This window comes from Priapulus caudatus, unplaced genomic scaffold, assembly GCF_000485595.1.
Source record: "Priapulus caudatus unplaced genomic scaffold, Priapulus_caudatus-5.0.1 Scaffold0, whole genome shotgun sequence".
Lineage (NCBI taxonomy): Eukaryota > Metazoa > Priapulida > Priapulimorpha > Priapulimorphida > Priapulidae > Priapulus > Priapulus caudatus.
The window spans coordinates 1,556,697-1,576,524 of NW_014577061.1; the positions used below are offsets into that span (position 1 = coordinate 1,556,697).

At 43.6% G+C, this 19,828-nt stretch overlaps 1 protein-coding gene across 1 annotated transcript in view; it reads right to left on the minus strand.

The window, feature by feature from the left end:
- LOC106813160 (titin-like) overlaps positions 1-19,828 on the minus strand; it is a 180,648-nt gene that overhangs the window by 124,017 nt on the left and 36,803 nt on the right. Inside the window, exons 47-77 of the mRNA XM_014817590.1 lie at positions 19,602-19,752; positions 19,280-19,377; positions 18,753-18,927; positions 18,125-18,230; positions 17,262-17,458; positions 16,627-16,796; positions 16,242-16,371; positions 15,493-15,780; positions 15,192-15,299; positions 14,598-14,789; positions 14,276-14,380; positions 13,882-14,079; positions 13,463-13,567; positions 12,842-13,039; positions 11,986-12,267; positions 11,725-11,830; positions 11,397-11,593; positions 10,857-11,029; positions 10,360-10,486; positions 9,935-10,086; positions 9,373-9,523; positions 8,825-9,106; positions 8,226-8,522; positions 7,185-7,486; positions 4,921-5,014; positions 4,326-4,616; positions 3,818-3,969; positions 3,351-3,586; positions 2,706-2,899; positions 2,197-2,478; positions 1,464-1,763 (exon numbers count right to left, since the gene is read on the minus strand). Coding sequence (XP_014673076.1) covers positions 1,464-1,763; positions 2,197-2,478; positions 2,706-2,899; positions 3,351-3,586; positions 3,818-3,969; positions 4,326-4,616; positions 4,921-5,014; positions 7,185-7,486; positions 8,226-8,522; positions 8,825-9,106; positions 9,373-9,523; positions 9,935-10,086; positions 10,360-10,486; positions 10,857-11,029; positions 11,397-11,593; positions 11,725-11,830; positions 11,986-12,267; positions 12,842-13,039; positions 13,463-13,567; positions 13,882-14,079; positions 14,276-14,380; positions 14,598-14,789; positions 15,192-15,299; positions 15,493-15,780; positions 16,242-16,371; positions 16,627-16,796; positions 17,262-17,458; positions 18,125-18,230; positions 18,753-18,927; positions 19,280-19,377; positions 19,602-19,752 — 5,839 coding nt within the window. The remainder of the gene's footprint in view (positions 1-1,463; positions 1,764-2,196; positions 2,479-2,705; positions 2,900-3,350; positions 3,587-3,817; positions 3,970-4,325; positions 4,617-4,920; positions 5,015-7,184; positions 7,487-8,225; positions 8,523-8,824; positions 9,107-9,372; positions 9,524-9,934; positions 10,087-10,359; positions 10,487-10,856; positions 11,030-11,396; positions 11,594-11,724; positions 11,831-11,985; positions 12,268-12,841; positions 13,040-13,462; positions 13,568-13,881; positions 14,080-14,275; positions 14,381-14,597; positions 14,790-15,191; positions 15,300-15,492; positions 15,781-16,241; positions 16,372-16,626; positions 16,797-17,261; positions 17,459-18,124; positions 18,231-18,752; positions 18,928-19,279; positions 19,378-19,601; positions 19,753-19,828) is intronic.

Consider the following 19,828-nt stretch of genomic DNA (forward strand, 5'->3'; position numbering starts at 1 on the left):
TTAGTTACCAAAAACCAATATTTGTTTCGCGTTACAGATACGCATACACTAGAGACAACGTGGCATTGCAACATGAGAGTGAAGCAGGCAGTCCCTTCAGCTTCCACTGAAGGTGGGCGGCGATCCAGAACCAGAGGTCGTCTGGTACAAGGACGGACACGCGCGTCGTCGTCATGCCGATTCGCTGAAGTAAGCTTATAAAATAACCTCTGGACGTCTGTCCATCAAGCTTTCTCTTCATCTATAGTAATTGTGCGATGCAGATGTAAGTGTCCGTAGACGTTTGCCGTTGTTCTATTGCGTTTGCTCATCTGATCCTTGTATAATGCGTATTTTTACGCAATACACATAGAACTCACAAACGCGCTTGGTGCGTGATTGTGACTGTTTTTTTCGATAACCACTATGCACATGTCTTCAGCATGAACGTGCGAGGCGAAAAGACATCCAGCCCTTATTAACAAGAGCGCCAAAGAATGCGCCGGCCCTGTACACAATTCAGTTAAAGAGTGAGACGCGGCAAGACGAGGCCCACGGCGAACGTGATCTGTATTCGACAAGCCTGGAGCACCAGAGGCTCCACCTAGAATGTCTCTGACCATCACCAATGGAAAGCTGTGTATGAATCATGGAAGACGCCGCAGACCGCGTGCTCTGAAGATAGTGTCAAGATAATTTATTCATGAGTTACGCAAATCATCTGTTTCTATGTCTGCAGAGTGACATTGGCTTTTCGGTAGATCCAATCATTTGTTGAACGGTAGCCATCGAATATATCCGATTCACGAACTACACCTTATCAGAATGAGTGTAGTTTCTTCCTTACATACAATGGACATAACGATTAATAAATTATTAATAACAATGATGATAATAATAAGCGATATTATTATTAATATTATTAATTTAGCCATCATTAATTTTTATGCTTATATATCAACGAGTCTAACACTTATTATAGGACTCCTGAATAACATATCACACCAAATATTTGAGATATATCATGCATATAGTGCGTGTCTAACTTAATCACATCTGAATCGAAAAGAAAAACTTGGATTTCAAAAACCCATCACTGTACACGTACCGTGCGTCGTACAGTACACATGTGCTTCGCGAAAAGTAAACCGGCCGAAACGTTGCTCTTTACAGTGACGCGTACACGAAAGTGGAACGACGCACAACGAAGAAGGACGCGCTGGCAAGTTCGCTGAGGAACATGGTGCACCAAGCACAGCTACACGGATGCGCGCTGCACAGAGGGCCACCGAGTACGGAGATTCCGCCGTCTCCGCAGAGAACCCGTCCGGACTCGGACCTCCACTATCTCTGCGCGCATGGTCGCAAAGTAATATAGTTTACAAACCCAAATAATGAGGATTAAAGCTGAACTCGTTAAGACGCGTGTAACTCTAAACCCACAGTCATGTTGACTCTGTGGAGGACGAGGCACACACACATACCGAATGGATTCTTGGCACGCGTAGGCTCTGTTGTCTCCAACGGTGCGGACTCTCCTTCCGAATTCACCGCTCTCACTCTGAACTGGTACTCCTTGTTCGGTATCAGCTTAGTGACGCTGATGTCCAGCTTGTGCGCCTCTCCGACCTCCATCCACGTGCCTCGGCTCGTTTCCATCTTTGACACGATGTATTTGATTATCTCGCTGCCTCCGTCGTCTTCGGGAGCCTTCCAGGAAAGCTTGGCTGTCTCCTTGGTAACGTTGCTAACGTTTAGTGGTCCCTGCGGCTGACTGGGCACGTCTGTGATGAGGATAAATGTTTGTTAATTGAACTGGAGTTTTATACTTGTTGTACTTCTATGTTTGCACTTTTTTGCTTGTTATCTGCCTTCTCTGCGGACTACACAATGAAGCTCTTGATAATGACTTACTTGAGTATATATGAATACATAAATTAATATCTATATATATAGTAGATAATAAATATATTCAGTTGGCATTTTACCACCCCAATAACCCACAGAAATTGCACATGATTCAGTAATAACTATATATAGTTGAATAAGTAGTGATACTTTGTAGTATGAACAAAAATGTGAAATAGTATAATAAAAGAGTGAAAACCCATTTTGCTATTGTGCTACTAATGTGCAACGTGCCAACGTGCCAACGTTGCAACGTGCAACCTGCCAAATGTGCCTATACGGCTTCGCGCAAGCTATGCGGGGACTTACCCACAACCACGACTTTGCAGCTTGCCGATTCCTTGCCAGAGGCGTTCTTCACGGTAAGCGTGTAGGCGCCAGAATCTGTTCTTGTCGCCTTCTTGATTTCCACCTTGGTGATGGTCTCTGTGCTACTGACCGTCGTCCTGTCCGATGCCTTCAGTGGCTTGCCCTCCGCCGTCCACTCAACCTCGGGCGCTGGCTCGCCACCAATGCGAACGTTGAAATTGATCTGCTGCCCCACTCGTACTTTCATGTCTTTCAGCGCAGACTTGTCAATGTGAGGCGCGGCTGTGAAGTAAGCGCATTTATCACCTTTCTCTCCTCCATCTTTTTAGTTACTTCAAGTGCTAAATATTAGTCGGGTACCTTTGTCGTAGGGTCGTTATACGTGCAGATATAACTCCGATTGTGCCTATAGATTAAATCTGAGTCTATTTTCAGCGATAGTATTTTAAATTTAAAAGTTCATGTCTGTGTACCTCTACACCTGCCTACTCTACGTCTACCGACTGTACCGTAAGGATTCTTTGCGACCATGCGCGCAGAGATGAGTGGAGGTCCGAGCCCGACGGCGTTCTCTGCGGAGACGCGGAACTCGTACTCGGTGCCCTCGTGCAGCCGCGACACCGTGTAGCTGTTGCTGTGCACCATGTTGCTCAGCGAACTCCAGCGGTCCTTCTTCGTGTTGCGTCGCTCCACCGTGTACGCACTGTAAAGAGCAACGTTTCGCGCCGGTTTACTTCGCGAAGCCATGGTACGTACGACCACGTAGCGGTTACGGCGATGGTTTTTGAGTTTTCTTTTGATTTGAATGATTAGTATACGCACTAATCATGATTATATCTCAAATATTTTAGTGTGATATTATCAGGAGTCTATCAATAGTGATAGACTCCTGATATTATAACATAAAATTAATGATGCTAATATTAATAATATTAATAATAATATCCATTATTATTATCATCATTGTTATTAATAATTATTAATCGTTATCGTTATTGTTATGAGGAGAGGAATACACTCAATTCTGATAAGGTTAGTTCGTGAATGGATTATATCGATCTACCGTTCAACAAATGATTGGATCTACCGAAAACCAATGTCACTCTCAGACAGTAGAACAGGTGATTTGCGTAACCATGAATAAATTATCTTACACTATCTCAGAGCCACCGTCGTCTTGCGGCGTCTTCCATGTCAATACACAGCTCTCCTTGGTGATGTCAGAGACTTCTAGTGGACCTTCTGGTGCTCCAGGCTTGTCGAATACAGTCACGTTAGCCGTGGCCTCGTCTTGCCCCGTCTCACTCTTTAACTTGATTGTGTACAGGCCGGCGTCATTCTTTGCCGCTCTTTTGTTAATAAGGCTGATGTTCTTTTCCCTCGCACTCATCTGAAGACATGTGCATATAGGTTCATGAAAAAACAGTCACAATCACCACAAAGCGGTTTGTAGTCTATGTGTATTGCGTAAAAATACGCATGATACAAGGATCAGAATAGCAATAAGCAATGGAACAACGCAACACTCTAGGAACACTGACATCTCAATCGGCCAAATCATTACTATAGATAAAGAGAAAGCTTGATGGTACAGACGTCAGAGGTCATTTCATGAGCTTACTTCAACGAGATCGGATGATGAGACGCGCTCTCCGTCCTTGTACCAGACGACCTCTGGTTCTGGATCGCCTCCCACCTTTACGTCGAACCTGAAGGGACTGCCTGCCTTCACTCTCATGTCTCGCATGGCCACCTTCTCTATGTATGGCGTCACTGTAACCGAAACAAATATTGGTTTTTGTAAACTATGAAAAAGGCAATGAATACTTTATAGGGTAAGCCCTAGCTGATTCAACTTTATTCAACCTTGCCCTATTTCAACCTTTTCCAATTTTAAGATGATAACATGTGAATAACACCACTTCCACTGATTACACTACGCACAATGCGAAGCCAAATGCTAAATCTGTTAATGCTAAATCTGTTACTAAATCTGAGAAAACGTTGTGGCCGTATGGTTTGTTCTCGGGACAGTAAGGACAAGCATTAAGGCAAGTTTCATCCCTTGGGGCTTTTTAAGTCACTTGTGATGGCCGAGTGATAGGCCATTTCGAGCACTGGACTCTTACCGAAACGTTCCTTTGCCGTGATGGTCTGCGAGGCCTCACTTGGCTGACCAGGTCCGGCCTTGTTTACTGCGATTACTCTGAACTCGTACTCTGTGCCCTCCTTTAGTCCGGTAACCGTGTAGCTCGTTTTCTCTGACGTTCCAGCCTTTGACCACTGAGACCTTTCTTTCTTCTCGATTATATACGACTCGATAGGAGCACCGCCGTCAGATTCAGGTGCCTTCCACGTCAGATCTGCTTTCTGCTGAGACCAATCTTCTATTTCCGGCTTTCCTGGGGCGCCTGGCTCGTCTGCAAACATATACGATGTTATATATTTTACGACATTTATCGTACTCGGTCTTTTAGAAAACACACACGCGCGCGCACGCACACATGCACAAACACACGTGTATATGTATATATTATATATATATCTATATATATATATATATATATATATATATGTATATATATATGCTAGTTATTTATTTATATGAAAGTAATTATAGTTTAACAAACCCAAATAATAAGATTAAAGCTGAACTCGTTAAGACGCGTGTAACATCTAAACCACAGTCATGTTGCTCTGTGGAGGACGAGGCACACACACTACCGAATGGATTCTTGGGCACGCCGTAGCTCTGTTGTTTCCAAACGGTGCGGATCTTCCTTCGAATTTCACCGCCTCTCACTCTGAACTGGTACTCCTTGTTCGGTATCACTTAGTGACGCTATGTCCAGCTTAGTTGCGGCCTTCGACCTTCCATCCAGCGTGCTCGCTCGTCTCCATCTTTTGGACACGGATGTATTTGATGATCTCGCTGCCTCCATCGTCTTTCGAGCTTCCAGGCAGAGTTTTTGCCGTTCCTCTGGTAACGTTGCTAACGTTTAGCTTGGTCCCTGCGGGCTGACTGCGGCACGTCTGTGATGAGGAGGTAAATGTTGTTAATTGAACTGGATTTTATACTTGTGTGTACTTCTATGTTTGCCATTTTTTGTGTTATATCTGCCCTTCGTCTGCGAACTACACCAATGAAGCTCTGATAATGACTTCGCTTGAGTATATATGGAATACATTAAATTAAATATCGTCACTATACTATAGTAGATAATAAAATATTCAGTTGGCATTTACCAAACACCAATAACCCACAGAAATTGCACATGATTCAGTAATAACTTATATATAGTGAATAAGTAGTGATACTTTGTAGTATGAACAAAGTGTGAAAGAGTATATAAAAGAGGTGAAACTCCATTTTGCCTAATTGTGCTTACTAATGTGCAACGTGCCAACGTGCCAACGTTGCCAACGTGCAAACCTGCCAAACGTTGCTATACGCCTCCGCGCAAGCTATGCGCGGACTTACCCCACAACACGACTTTCTGCAGCTTTGCCGATTCCTTGCCAGGAGGCGTTCCTTCACGGTAAGTGTGTAGGACGCCAGAAGTTCTGTCTTGTCGCCTTCTTGATTTCCACCTTGGTGATGCGTCTCGTGTGTACTGACCGTCGTCCGTGTCCGATGCGCTTCAGTGGTTGCCCTCAGCTGTCCACTCAACCTCGGGCGTGGCTCGCCGCCAATGCGAACGGTTGAAATGATCTGCTGCCCCACTCGTACTTTCATGTCTTTCAGTTGCAGACTTGGTCAATGTGGGGCGCGGCTGTGAAGTAAGCGCTATATCACCTTCCTCTCCTCATCTTTTTCAGTTACTTCAGGTGCTAATATTAGTCGGGTACTTTGTCGTAGGGTCGTTATACGTGCAGATATAACTCCGATTGTGCCTATAGATTAAATCTGAGTCTATTTTCAGCGATAGTATTTTAAATTTTAAAGTTCATGTCTGTGTCTGTGTGCATAAAATTTCACGTTAACTAAAAAGTCGCCGAGGTATTTAAGGCGAGACACTTATATAGCACTTATATAGCATCTATATAGCATCTATATAGCACCTATATAGCACCTATATAGCACTTATACAGCACCTATATAGCCACCTGATATAGCACCTATATAGCACCTATATTAGACCTATATAGCAATCTAATATAGCCACCTATATAGCCACCTATATACACACCTATTATGCACCTATATAACCACCTATATAACCTATATAACACCTATATAACACCTATATAGCCACCTGTATAACACCTATATAACACCTATATAACACCTATATAGCACCTGCCTATAACACCTATATAATCACTATATAGCACCTATATAGCACCTACCCTATAGCACCCTTATAGCACCTATCCTAACGACCATATCATTACCACTATATAGCACCTATATAGCACCTATATAACACCTATATAACACCTATATAGCACCTATATAGCACCTATATAGCACCTATATAGCACCTATATAACACCTATATAACACCTATATAACACCTATTAGACCTATATAACACCTATATAACACCTATATAACACCTATATAACACCTATATAACCCTATATAGACCTATATAGCACCTATAAGCACCTATATAGCACCTATATAACACCTATATAACACCTATATAACACCTATATAGCACCTATATAACACCTATATAACACCTATATAACACCTATATAGATTTATACACTATATAACACCTTATAGCCACCTATATAGCACCTATATAACACCTATATAGCACCTATATAGCACCTATATAGCATCTATATAGCACCTATATAACACCTATATAGCACCTATATAGCACCTATATAACACCTATATAAACACCTATATAACACCTATATAGCACCTATATAACACCTATATAGCACCTATATAGCCACTATTAAATCACGCTGTATAAACTATATATACACTATATAGCACATATAGCGTCGTCTCTGCTTGCACTCACCGAAGCGCGCTTTAGTGGTGACGGCGCGAGACGCGTCGCTCGGCTCCGACTGTCCCGCCTCGTTGACGGCGCGCACGCGGAACTCGTACTCCTCGCCCTCCGCCAGGTTGCGCACGACGGCCGCAGTCTGCTCGGCGCCCACCTCGATACAGACGCTCCAGCTGACGCTGAACTTGTCCTTCTTCTCGATGACGTAACCACTGATCGGCTTTCCGCCGTCGCTGCGCGGCGCCGTCCAGCGCAGGTTGACGTGGTCGCGGTCCCAGTCGTCGATCTCCGGCGTGCCTGGCTTGTCGGAACATCTGTGAAGCGAGCGTATATGGCGCGTGGTAACGACGGGGTTTCACGACTGATGAGCGATTCTACAGTCGGCAGCTGGCAGATTACGGCAGAGTCCGAGTTTTTATTTTGGAAAAATCCAGATACGTGTAAGATGAGACGTAATAAGGAGTACATTAGTAGAGATCTCGATATGAAGATGAATACAAGAATTGAGATCGCGATATGAAGATGTGTTACAAGATAGATCGCGATATGAAGGATAGTACATGAATAGAGATCGCGATATGAAGGATAGTAGGCCTACATGAATAGAGATCTAGATATGAAGATGTGTACAAGAATTGAGATCGCGATATGAAGGATAGTACATGAATAGAGATCTAGATATCTCTATTCACGTACTCGTAATGTAATTGTAGAAAAATACAGCATAGTTTCATTAAGTACAAGACGACGTCGTAGCACGTTTTAAAAGGCCACGCTACAACCGTTTTTAAAATATGTTTCAACACGCGAAAATTATCGGCGTGAACAGAGAATGAACCCTTTATTAACAGCCCCCCCCCCCGCCGTCATTGCTCTATTAGAAACTGTAAACCGCAGAGTGTGTTTATCATATATATGTAACCAAGAACATGTAAAGTGTACATAAACTGCATTATAACCATAATAGTACTTAATACACAATACGCAAAATGCACGATTGCCGCGCGAATGTGCACGTGCGACGCGAAAAGGAAAATAATTCAAGATATCTACCGAAGGCATCCTTCGCCGTAATGGGCTCTTTCGTCGTCACCGGTTCCGACTCGCCCTGTCGGTTGACCGCCTTCACGCGGAAGCTGTACTGTCGCTTGTGCTGTAGCTTGGTGACGGTAAGGAAGAGCTGCGGTGTCGTACCAAGGTCGCTCCAGCGCGCCTTGCCCACATCCATCATCTCGATGCTGTACTGCGTGATCGGAGAGCCGCCGTTGTCGTCGGGTTCCTCCCACGACAACACGCACGCTTCCTTCGTGATGTCCTTAACGGCGATGTTCCTGGGAGGAGACGGCTTGCCTGCGCACGCGGACAAGAGGAAGCGAGAGAACGTTACGCTGCGACCGATGATGCGAAATTGCAAAATTCGCGCGCGAAAACCCGGATGTGAGGAGGATACGAACTGGGCACGGATCCGTCGAGAAGCAGAGACTAGCGAGTGCATGCAACGTATAGTTCGCCGAGACTCGGCTGCGAACGAGCGTTGATGGGTATTTACGTGAGTGTTGATGGGTATTTACGTGAGCGTTGATGGGTATTTACGTGAGCGTTGATGGGTATTTACGTGTCGTAACCCGTGCGATTACGAGCAAGGGCCTTACCGAGCACGGTGACGTTGGCAGATGCCGAGTCCGTGCCCGACGCGTTCTTCAGCGTTAGCGTGACCTTGCCAGCGTCCGTGCGCTCAACGTCGCGGATTTTCAGCATGCTGCTCTTCTCGGTCGTCTTGATCGTGACCCTGTCGCCGGCGCTCAGCGGTTTGTCGTCGACGCTCCATGTCACTATCGGCGTGGGGGCGCCACTGGTCGGTATGTCGTACTCAAGCGTCTGGCCCACCTTCAGTCTCTGGTCTTCCAGGCGGTGTTTGTCTATCTTTGGAGCAACTGTGCACGAACATAATAGACAAGATTAGTTGATGCAAAATGCAATAACATGGAGGGCGTATTGCAGTACTGAAGACGGAGTGTGTCGATCTTCGTCGAAGATAAAACTCACATATCTTGCGATGGAATTACCATTGCAATTGCTACAAATTACATGCGTTACTACTTAAGTGATCACACTTTAATCTAATGAACTTGAATTATTGTTTAGCAGCAAAGCCATACACGGGTGTATGCAGATTAGACGAAGTCACAAGTTATCTTACCATTTTGCGCCTTGATCTCTACAGGTACGGAGTTAGAGCTGGGCTCGCTTGGGCCAGCCTTGTTTACTGCAATGATCCTGAACTCATATTGAGCTTTTAGCTCTACGTCTTTCACAGTTCCCTCTGTTTCAGGAGCCTTGACTCTAGCGATCTTCAAAAGATAGATGTTGGATGAGTTTTTTTGTTTATTTATTTATGTTTTTTTTTATTCAATTATTCATTTATTCATTCATTTAGTTAATTAGTTAGTTATTTGATATATTATTAAACACACGAACATAAATTCAACTATATTCTAGGATACTTCCAATATACTTCTACTAATTATTTCATTAGGCTAAGCTTCTTTGAACAAGTACCTACTAAAATTAATTCCGTCGACTTATATGAAATTACTATTCTATTTCATTACATCAGGAGCGTATAATGACAAATATTTGACAAATAACGACAAATAATGACAAATAATGACAAGTATTTGTCATTATACGCTCCTGATTACATCTACTCGGTGAACAGAAATCGTAATCTAAGTGTCTATCACAGAAATTCCCCTTTGTACCTTATTCCAGTATGTGCTGAACATCTCTTTCCGTTCAATCACGTAGTCAGTGACGGGCGATCCGCCATCGCTTTCAGGTGCCTCCCACTTTAGCGTCACATACTCAGCATCAAATGATACAATCTCGGGTGTACCTGGTCGACTGGGAACGTCTGCGTGGAATAACATTAAAATATGCAAGAGTTTAGGGGAATTAAATGGATTTTCCCCTCGTTGGCTCAGGCCGAAGTAACAATGGGCCACACTATACGTTCGATTAGACTATATTATCTGGATACTGGTTGTTGTAGCTAGATATTAACTACTCACCATACCACGTAAAAAATATGTCATGCTAATAAATATCACAAGTTGAGACGAATGATAGAGAGATGGTGAGAGCACAACGAAATGTTTTCAATATCATGTTTAGCCTAAAAGCATACCGTATGGTGGTTTGGCGGTTGCCTTGGACGGATGACTAGGTGGGCTGGGTCCTGCAGCATTGAGGGCTATAACTCTATACTCGTACTCGCGACCCTCAGTGACAGTGTGGTCCGTGTACATGATCTCCTGGACACGTGCAAAACCCATATTGCATTCATGCGACGTATTTACGTGAACAATTCAACTTTCGAGAGTGTATAGTAGTTAAACTATTACAATAAAAGTTATAAATAAAGTTGTAATAAAATATTTAAACTATTATACGCATTATAGTATACTCGTTATTATTAAGATGAGTTAAAATTGCATTATATACCATTTAATATTCATTATGCAATCTTTTGATCCTATTTATAGGGTGTGTTAATGTTTTCTGAATGAAACATTCTCCATCCGACGCGACTATGTTTTTTTCCCATAATGAGAGCGCATATAGTGCCTGTAGCATTAAGCGATGGATAAATATGCATACTGAAATACTTTTATAGTAACTGACCTTCATAGCTTGCTTGTTTAGTTTGATCCATTTCGCACTCTTTGGCTCCTTCCTCTCCACATCGTAGCCAGCGATTGGGCTTCCCCCGTCGCTCTCCGGAGCTGTCCACTTGATGCTGATGTGATCGCTATCAGTCTCGGTGACATCGGGACGACCTGGGGCTCTCGGTTCATCTACAGTAGAGAAGGTAGCGTAATGAACAAACCGCGAAAACTCCAATACACGCATTTGATGAACATCAACCGCTCTGCATTCGCATACTCGATCTATGGCGCTCTAGCTTAAGTACTTAAACTATGGTTTAAACATGGTAAAACTATGGTAAAAGTGCTTAATTAAGTTTAAACTAGGTACACGGTTATAAGCTAGTTCATGTTCTTTTTTATGTTACCGCCCTCATTAATTTGATTTATTACTAGGTCTAACTCTCACTCATTATTTTGATTCATTACTAGATCTAACGCTCACTCATTATTTTGATTCATTACTACGTCTAACGCTAACATATTAATTTGATTCATTACTAGATCTAACGCTCACCGTAGGGGTTCTTGGCGATGGTTGGCACATCTGAGAGCAGCGGGTCGGATAAGCCGACGCTGTTCTCTGCACGCACTCTGAATTCGTACTGGCTTCCTTCGGTGAGCTTCCCCACGCTGCATCTTGTATCCTTCACAAAGTTGTTCACAACAGTCCAGTCCGCCTTTGCTGTGTTTTTCCTCTCGACCGAGTACGATCTAATGTAAATAGACAAACAATCTAAATCGCCATGCACGTAGTCAGACGCCCGAGATACACTACTATTGGCGATATGCAATCGTGCATAGAATGATTTTTCATCACAGCTTTGAACTGTGCGCAAGCTTACAGGATTTCGCTGCCTCCGTCCTCTTTGGGTGGTTTCCACGATAGTTTGCAGCTGTCTTTAGTGACGTCACTCACGTCTAGCGGGCCCTCGGGCGCGGCCGGCGTGTCTACAAATATGCAGCAACAAATTAATCAAGCAGATAGAAATTAACACCGTAACAAATTAAACAATTGAATCGTAAGTCATCTGCTCGAATGAGACGAGAGGCGGAAGAGGTCAGCGCGGGAGAGGGGTTAGCGGTAAAATGTAGACATGAGGTACCTAGCACGATGACAGCGCAGTTTCCGCTGTCCTTGCCGGACTCGTTCGTCAGCGTGAGTGCGTAGCGGCCGGCGTCTGAGCGCTCCGATCGCTTGCAGATGAGGTGCGTCTGATTGTCGCGATTCTCGATCGTCAGCTTCTCGGTCTTGATGACCTTCTTGCCGCCGACGTCCCACGCGACTTCTGGTACCGGTACACCCGTGAAGCCAATCAGCAGCTCGAAGGGCTGACCGGCCTTGACCTTGATGTCCTTAAGGTCGTCTCGGTTAAGCTTTGGTGATTCTAACGACCAAAGAAGAGTTGCTATAACGCGGGGACGTATCTCCTCACCGGATGATAATACAATGTCGATTGATATACGTGCACAGTGGTCCCCGTTTCGTGGGGACAAGTCGGGAATCATGAATTTGTCTAGATTAGGAGGTGATCCCGATTAAGAGGTGAGAACAATGAGCGTGATGATTATTTTTTGTTTACAAGACATTTGTCGTGTGAGCGATGCGTCCGTTTATCTGAGACCCGGTAAAGCAGGGATCGCCGTATTATTAAGTCAAGTTGACTGGAGCACACGCAGACGGCTATTCCAACACATCTGCGCGTGATTACCTATCGTTCGCCAATATAATGAGCCAGATACACGTACACGACACACGTAAAAAAAAATCTTTTGTATTGTGACCATTGTCCATTGTTCTTCAACCATCACACTCGTTGTTCCCCCGCGTTTTCCAGCTTGCAACAATAATATAGCATACGTATTCAATAAAAAATTAATAGCATTTTTCAGCAATCCAGTCAACGCACGGGCACATGTTGTTTCCCAACTTTACAAACAGCGAATCGCAGTAGCACGTACCGGGAGTTTCCTTGATGGTGACCAGATGCGTTGGCTTGCATGGGTCGCTGCGGCCCGCTGCATTCTCGGCGATCACGTGGAACATGTACTCATCGCCCGTGGGGAGGTCCGTCACCGTGAACTTACAGTCAGACACGGGACGTGTAGTCGCCGGCCTCCACTGCTCCTCTCCTCTCTTTTTCATCTCGACGATGTATCCTGCAGTGTGTGTAGTAACGAGAGAAGTGACTGTAGTGTCGCACCGGCCTGGCTATATACTAATGTATGGGACTATATGCTGGATGGCTTCGTATAAGCATCCGAGCCGTTTGTTTCTAATAACGGCGATAACGTCAAATGCGTTATATCGTTTACCGTACGATGAATGCGGTGATAAATACGACGTAATTAGAGATAGGAACTTGCTAATGGCAAGGTACCATATTTCAGTCTAAAATCAGATGTGACAGTACCTCTGATATTAGGTTAGGTGATGTATATTTTTTGCATAGATATTTAAGGCTGAAAGCACGAACTACTTCTGTGATTTGTCACGCCTTCTGTATATACGTGTTTGGCAACATGCAACTTTGATTTTACGTTAACTTAATTTTCTAATGTGTGCTGTAGTGCGTCGCATACCTGTAATCTTGCTTCCGCCATCCCTGCGCGGCTTCTCCCAGACGAGACTCACTGACGACTTGGTCGTGGTCTCCACCGTGCAGTTCTGCGGACTGTCTGGTGGATCTGCATGAGAAAGATCTCTTATCGTTAGAGACCGCATAGACGATGGTGTCTCGCAGAGGCATTTATATTTGCGTTACTCACGCGTCACGAATATGTAGCACACAACTACCGCTTGGTCACAACGCAGACGCAATGGTCAAACCACGCGAGCACATTCTATATTCAGCACTTTCCACGTATTGTATCGATCTCGAATTATAAAGCGATCTAACTGTTAAAAAACCAAGTAACTCGGAGCGCATGTATCGTATTGCTCGGTTTGCTCGGAATGATAGGAGCACGTTGCTCGATCGATGCATCAACGAAGGCACTACCTATCGGCTCGCGAATGACGACCTTGTCCGATGGCTTGCTTGGTTTGCTCGTGCCAGCGGTGTTCACGGCCGACACGCGGAACTCGTACTCAGAATTCTCGATGAGTCCCAGCACTTGGTATTTCAGCTTTTCTATCGGCTCAACGTTCACCGCCGACCACTTGCTAACGGAGGTGTCCCTCTTCTCGAGCATGTAACCTGAGAAACGTTAGCGTCAGTGCGGGCTGCTGCGACAGAGCGAGTTTTTACACAGAGGTGTCGTAATCTACTTCACTCACTTCTCGTAAGGGGGAGCTGTCGACATAGATCAGTAACATTAGCATATTCAAAACTATCAGGAGACTCGTTGGCGTCTCTGCGCCGGCATGCGAGTGTGATCTATGTGGTGACTCACCGATAACCGGGCTGCCACCATCGGTGGTTGGTGGTTTCCATTCTAGAGTGGCTGAAATTGAGTTGTAGCTTTCGATCTTGGGTGCACTTGGCGCTCCAGGTGTATCTGTTAACAAGGACACATAATATCATGAAGGCGACGTTAAAGAAATCACATCGGAATAGCGTGAATACAGCAAGGCCTAATGCGAAGCGAGCACACTGATCGAATATTAAACATAAAAGAATAAAAGGCTCTTACACCTAGTTACGATGTCTGATAACAAAATACCGTCGAATTGATCAAATATATCAACGAAGTAAAAAAAACTGGGATATCGCACCGAACGGACTCTTCGGCATGACGGTGGCGCCCTCCAGTGGTTCGCCTACTCCATAGAAGTTCTCGGCGCTGACGCGGAACCTGTATTTCTCGCTCACGACCAGATCCTTGACGGTGTACTTAAGCAACGAGACACCGCTGCTTACTGACGTCCACCTGTTACTGCTTGTCTCCTGCTTCTCAATCACATATCCTGTAGCGGGAGAAATGAAATGTATATAAAAGTGTGAGCGAAGTAGATAGTGACAGACAGAGAGAAAGAAGAAGGGAGAGCGCGAAAGAACGACAGAGAGCGTGAGAGAGCGATAGAGAGCGCGAGATAGCAATACAGTGACAAACAGAAGGAGAGAAAGGTGTGCGCTTTCTCGAGAGAGAGAGAGAGAGGGGGGGAGGGAGAGACAGAGAGGGAGGAGGGAGATGAGTTCGAACATGGAAATGCATTTAAATAATGAGTGATGATGATTCTGATGCGCTGGTATTCTGCTATTATAGATAATTACCGCGTGCCTACCACACATATCTATGTTTAAATGTGCAAAGATAACGTAGCAAGATATCGAATAGCAGCATTATAAGGCGTGTTTGATGAACTTACCGTGTATTTCCATACCACCATCATCCTTTGGTGGTTTCCAGACTAATGTAACAGTTCCCCTGTCCACATCCTCGTACCTTAGAGGACCTTCCGGGGGACCAGGTTTGTCTGGAACAACCGCGTATTTCATCAGCCACATGGCGCAATAATTTCTTTCTTTTTTTAATTAATTTGGGTTTCAATATCGAATGTTTCCCTTTAAATGCATTGAGACAACGCATTATTTGAACCAACCGAGCATATTCCAAGAAACAGCGAAGGTCTGAGAGGTCTGAAAACGCCCCGTATCTTATCTGCCTACCGAGAACGATGTAAGAAATGGTTCCAGTGTCCTTCCCTGCCTCGTTCTTTAGCTGAATCTCGATTGGACCGGCGTCCTCTCTGCGGGCAGCGGGGCTGTGTATGTGCACGTCCTCCTCTCGGCCCGTCAACTGTAGGTGAGTGCTCGACGACAAAGGCTTGCCGTCTCGCGCCCACGTCACGTCCGGCTGGGGCGACCCAGAGATCGGAATAGAGACATCTACCGTCTGACCTGCCTTCACCTTGATGTCTCGGCTCAGCAGCTTTTCCAGGTGGATCTTGGGTTTTTCTGCAGCAAATAGGTTGAGGATATATAGGCTTAAGAAATTATACAAGAAATTGTACATGAAATTACTCAGTGCATATATATATAGGAATAAGAAAAATGAGAATTCCATTAAACTAATGACGGGGTATATTTATCAGCATACTTATTTTATCGCTGATGACCATCCTATCATTCTGGAAGGTCAGTAAATGTTATGTGCTTAGCTATGCATCCTTGTTATGAATTGTCGAAAGTTAGGAATATTATAATGTAATATTTTATAAATTACTGTAAGGGAGAACTTAATACATATTCATCATACGAAAACTGTATAAAAAGAAAATAGTATTATAATTTATTATTACTTTAAGTATGCACCATGTTTATACTTTTCAAGCACGGAGACTCGTCAAGATTTAAAACATACTAGATCTTGATATGGAGGATAAAAAGGTAAGAGAAAGCACAAAAAATAAGCATACCGAATTTAGCTTTGACTTTGACAGCTTTAGAGTGATTGCCGGCTGGACCGGGCCCTGCTGCGTTGTTTGCAATAATACGATACTCGTATTCCTGCTTCTGCATAACCTCAGTGTCCTTGAATTCCAAACCCTGTCGCAAATAAAAGTAAACTTACGGTAAGACGCCAGTCGTGATCGTTGTTCTATTCGCTCTTCAAAATAATTGCTGCGGGCGTTTTATCGAAAAATATTACAACGAAGTGTACGTTACTGTCATCAAGTTAATCATAGTGGACGAACGTTGAATGAATCTTACTGGAAATTTTTGATATTCGTTGTACTTTTACTTTTGTTACTAGTACCAGTTACTTTGTGCTTATGATAGACGCAGTTGCAGAACACTTACCTTGACGTCTTTGCCGACAACGCTCCACTGTCGGCTCTGTTTCTCCTTCCTCTCTACCGTGTAGCCGGTAATGGGGCTTCCTCCGTCCTCGGCAGGTAGTGTCCATCGGATTGAGATAAAGTCGATGTCAACCTCTATGACGTCGGGAGCTGCCGGGGCCCTCGGTTCCACTATCGGACAAAGCAAATATGGCGTAATGTTATGCGGTCATTCCAATACACACTACGCATCGGAATGAAGATGCCCTGCGAAACACGGGCCGATGTTGGTAATTGAAAAATTAATACCATCGCGTGCTAAACCTAACACTAATCCTAATCCTAACCCAAATCCCAATACTAACCATAATTCTAACCCCAACCCTAACCCTAACTTTAGCTCTAACCCTAACGCTACCCCTGACCATAAACTTAACCCTAACTCTAACCCTGACCCTAACTCTAAACCTCACCCTAACCCTAACCCAAACCCTAACCGCATACATTATCACTCGTTATTGTAAATGTTTCGTCAAAAACGAGCGACGAACTTCTTGATTTCACAATAGCGCTACTTATACCCCATACAGACTGCAAAATTTGATCAAGTTGCAGTCTGTACGGGGTATTAGCCGTGTTGTTACGATGGCTGCCTACCGTACGGTGCCTTGATGAGAACTGCCGTGACCGTCTCCAGCGGCTCGGACGTTCCGTGAACGTTGACGGCGCACACCCTGAACACGTACTCCGTGTTCTCGTTGAGCTTGTCTGCATCGATGGTCAGACCCATCACCTGCTTGCTGACCGATGTCCAGCTCTTCTTGTTCTTTTCCTTCTTCTCGACCGTGTAGCTTCTGCACCGCAGCAAATTCATTTGTTTATTATAATTACTATAATAAATATTAAAATTATTATCTATCTATCTATCTATCTATCTATCTATCTATATCTTCTATAATCACTATCTATACTATCTCATTCTATCATATCATTTTCTAATCTATTATCTCTATCTATCTATCTATCATATCTATCTAATCCTATCTATCTATGCTATCTATCTATTCTATCTATCTACTCTATCTACTATCCTATCTAATCTATCTATCCTATCTATCTATTCTATCTATCTATCATCTATCATCTATCTATCTATTATTATCTACTCTATTTATCCCTATCCTATCTATGTATCTATCTATCTATCTATCTTCATTCTTTATCTATCTATCTATCTATCTATCTATCTATCTATCTATCTATCTAGTATCTATATCTATTATCTGATCTATCTATCTTATCTATATAATCTATCTATCTATATCAATCTATCTATCTATCTGTCTATGCTATCTACTCTATCTCCTTAATCGTATCCTATCTAAACTACCTAGCTAGCTAGCATCTATAATATCTAACTATTTATTTATTTATTTATTAATCTTTGAGCCATCTATTATTCAATTTCTGATGACGAATATAGAGGTAGTTGAAATTCATGAACTCGCTGCGTTACGTACGTGATCTCGCTCCCGCCATCATCGGCCGGTGGCTTCCATGTAAGAGTGCAGCTGTCCTTTGCAATATTTGTGACTTCAATCGGACCAGTTGGTGGCTGCGGCTTGTCTGCAAATAATATAGTAGTATGTATATGTGACAGCTTTAAAGTAATATCTTTTTTATTTACATATTTGCTGTTACGTCGATAACAAGCGTTATTTAGACGATAGTGTAATTCTTCAAATCCAAGATTTTAGCATACTAGTAGTATATACGTTTATACGTATGTACGTTTAACCGTAATGTACTACATATGACGTACATGCGTCACGTGACGTCAGTGATTACAATTGACAATTACTAACCTACAACGACTGTGTAATAGTAAAACGCCTATCTCTCTCTCTCTCTCTCTCATCCTTACAATCTCCTCTCTCGTCGTCTCTCTCCTCTTCTCCTCTCTCTCTACTCTTTCTCCTCTCTCCTCTTTCTCATATCTCATCTCTCGTTCGTCTTTCTCTGTCCTCTCTCTCGTCCCTGCCTCTGACTCTATCTATCATGCTCCTCTCCTCTCATACTGTTGTTCTCGTGCGCTCGTCTCTCTCGTTCGCGTCTCTATCTCTCTGCTCTCATCGCTCATCTACTTACCGATGACTGTTACGTTGATAGTGGCGCTATCCTTGCCGGATTCGTTAGAGACGCTTATCTTATAGATTCCGCTCTCGTTGCGCTTGCATTTGCTAATGCTAAGGCTCGTGTCCTTATCACTCGTGTGCACCTCACAGCTGCTAGGCAGAGACTTCTCATCGTGGTCCCACGTGACCTAAACGAAGGGGTTGCATGTAACAGCAGTAACCACATCAACAACAGCAGCAGCAGCAGCAGCAGTATCGGCAGCATAGTAGACAACAACATCATCATCATCATCATCATCATCATCATCATCCACAACAACAACAACAACAACAACAACAACAACAACAAAAACAACAACAACAACAACAGCAGCAACCACAGCAACCACAGCAGCAGCAGCAGTAGCACAACGAAATACATCGAGAATATCAAAGATAAGAAAATACATTTAATAAACATAACAGAAATGTTAAACTGCGTAATGTTGTACCGCGGTATTTTTTAGCTTAATTGTTGCCGATGACAGAAATACTTCTTACCTGTGGCTTTGGTTCACCGGTGAAAGGTGCAGTTATAGTTAGTAATTTGCCCACACGTATTTGTACTTCCTTAACAACTTCGCCGAGCTTAGCAGGTACTGGAAAAATTAAGCGAATGGATTCGGTATTACACTTATAAGATATTTTTACAGAGCACAATTACGATCACAGCACCAATATGTGGGTTGGCCTTTAATGACCATGTTTCATTAGATTGGAACACTTGGTATTGGTAGCGTATACAATGTTATTTACGTACAGGAATGACCGACTGTAATCCAGGTAGAGTACACTGTTATATATATTATGTGAATATGCGTACCGTTTCTCGCCTTGATTGTGACTGGCTTAGAGGGCTCGCTGGGTTTGCTAGTTCCCGCCTTGTTCACTGCCTTTACTCTGAACTGGTACTCATTGCCTTCAGTAAGTCCCTTAGCTGTTAACTTTAAGGTCGCGCCATCGACGTTGGACACCTAAACACAATCCGAGCACTTGTTTATATATATATATGTTGTTGCATATAAAACGACAATAAAAGTTGTGACGGTA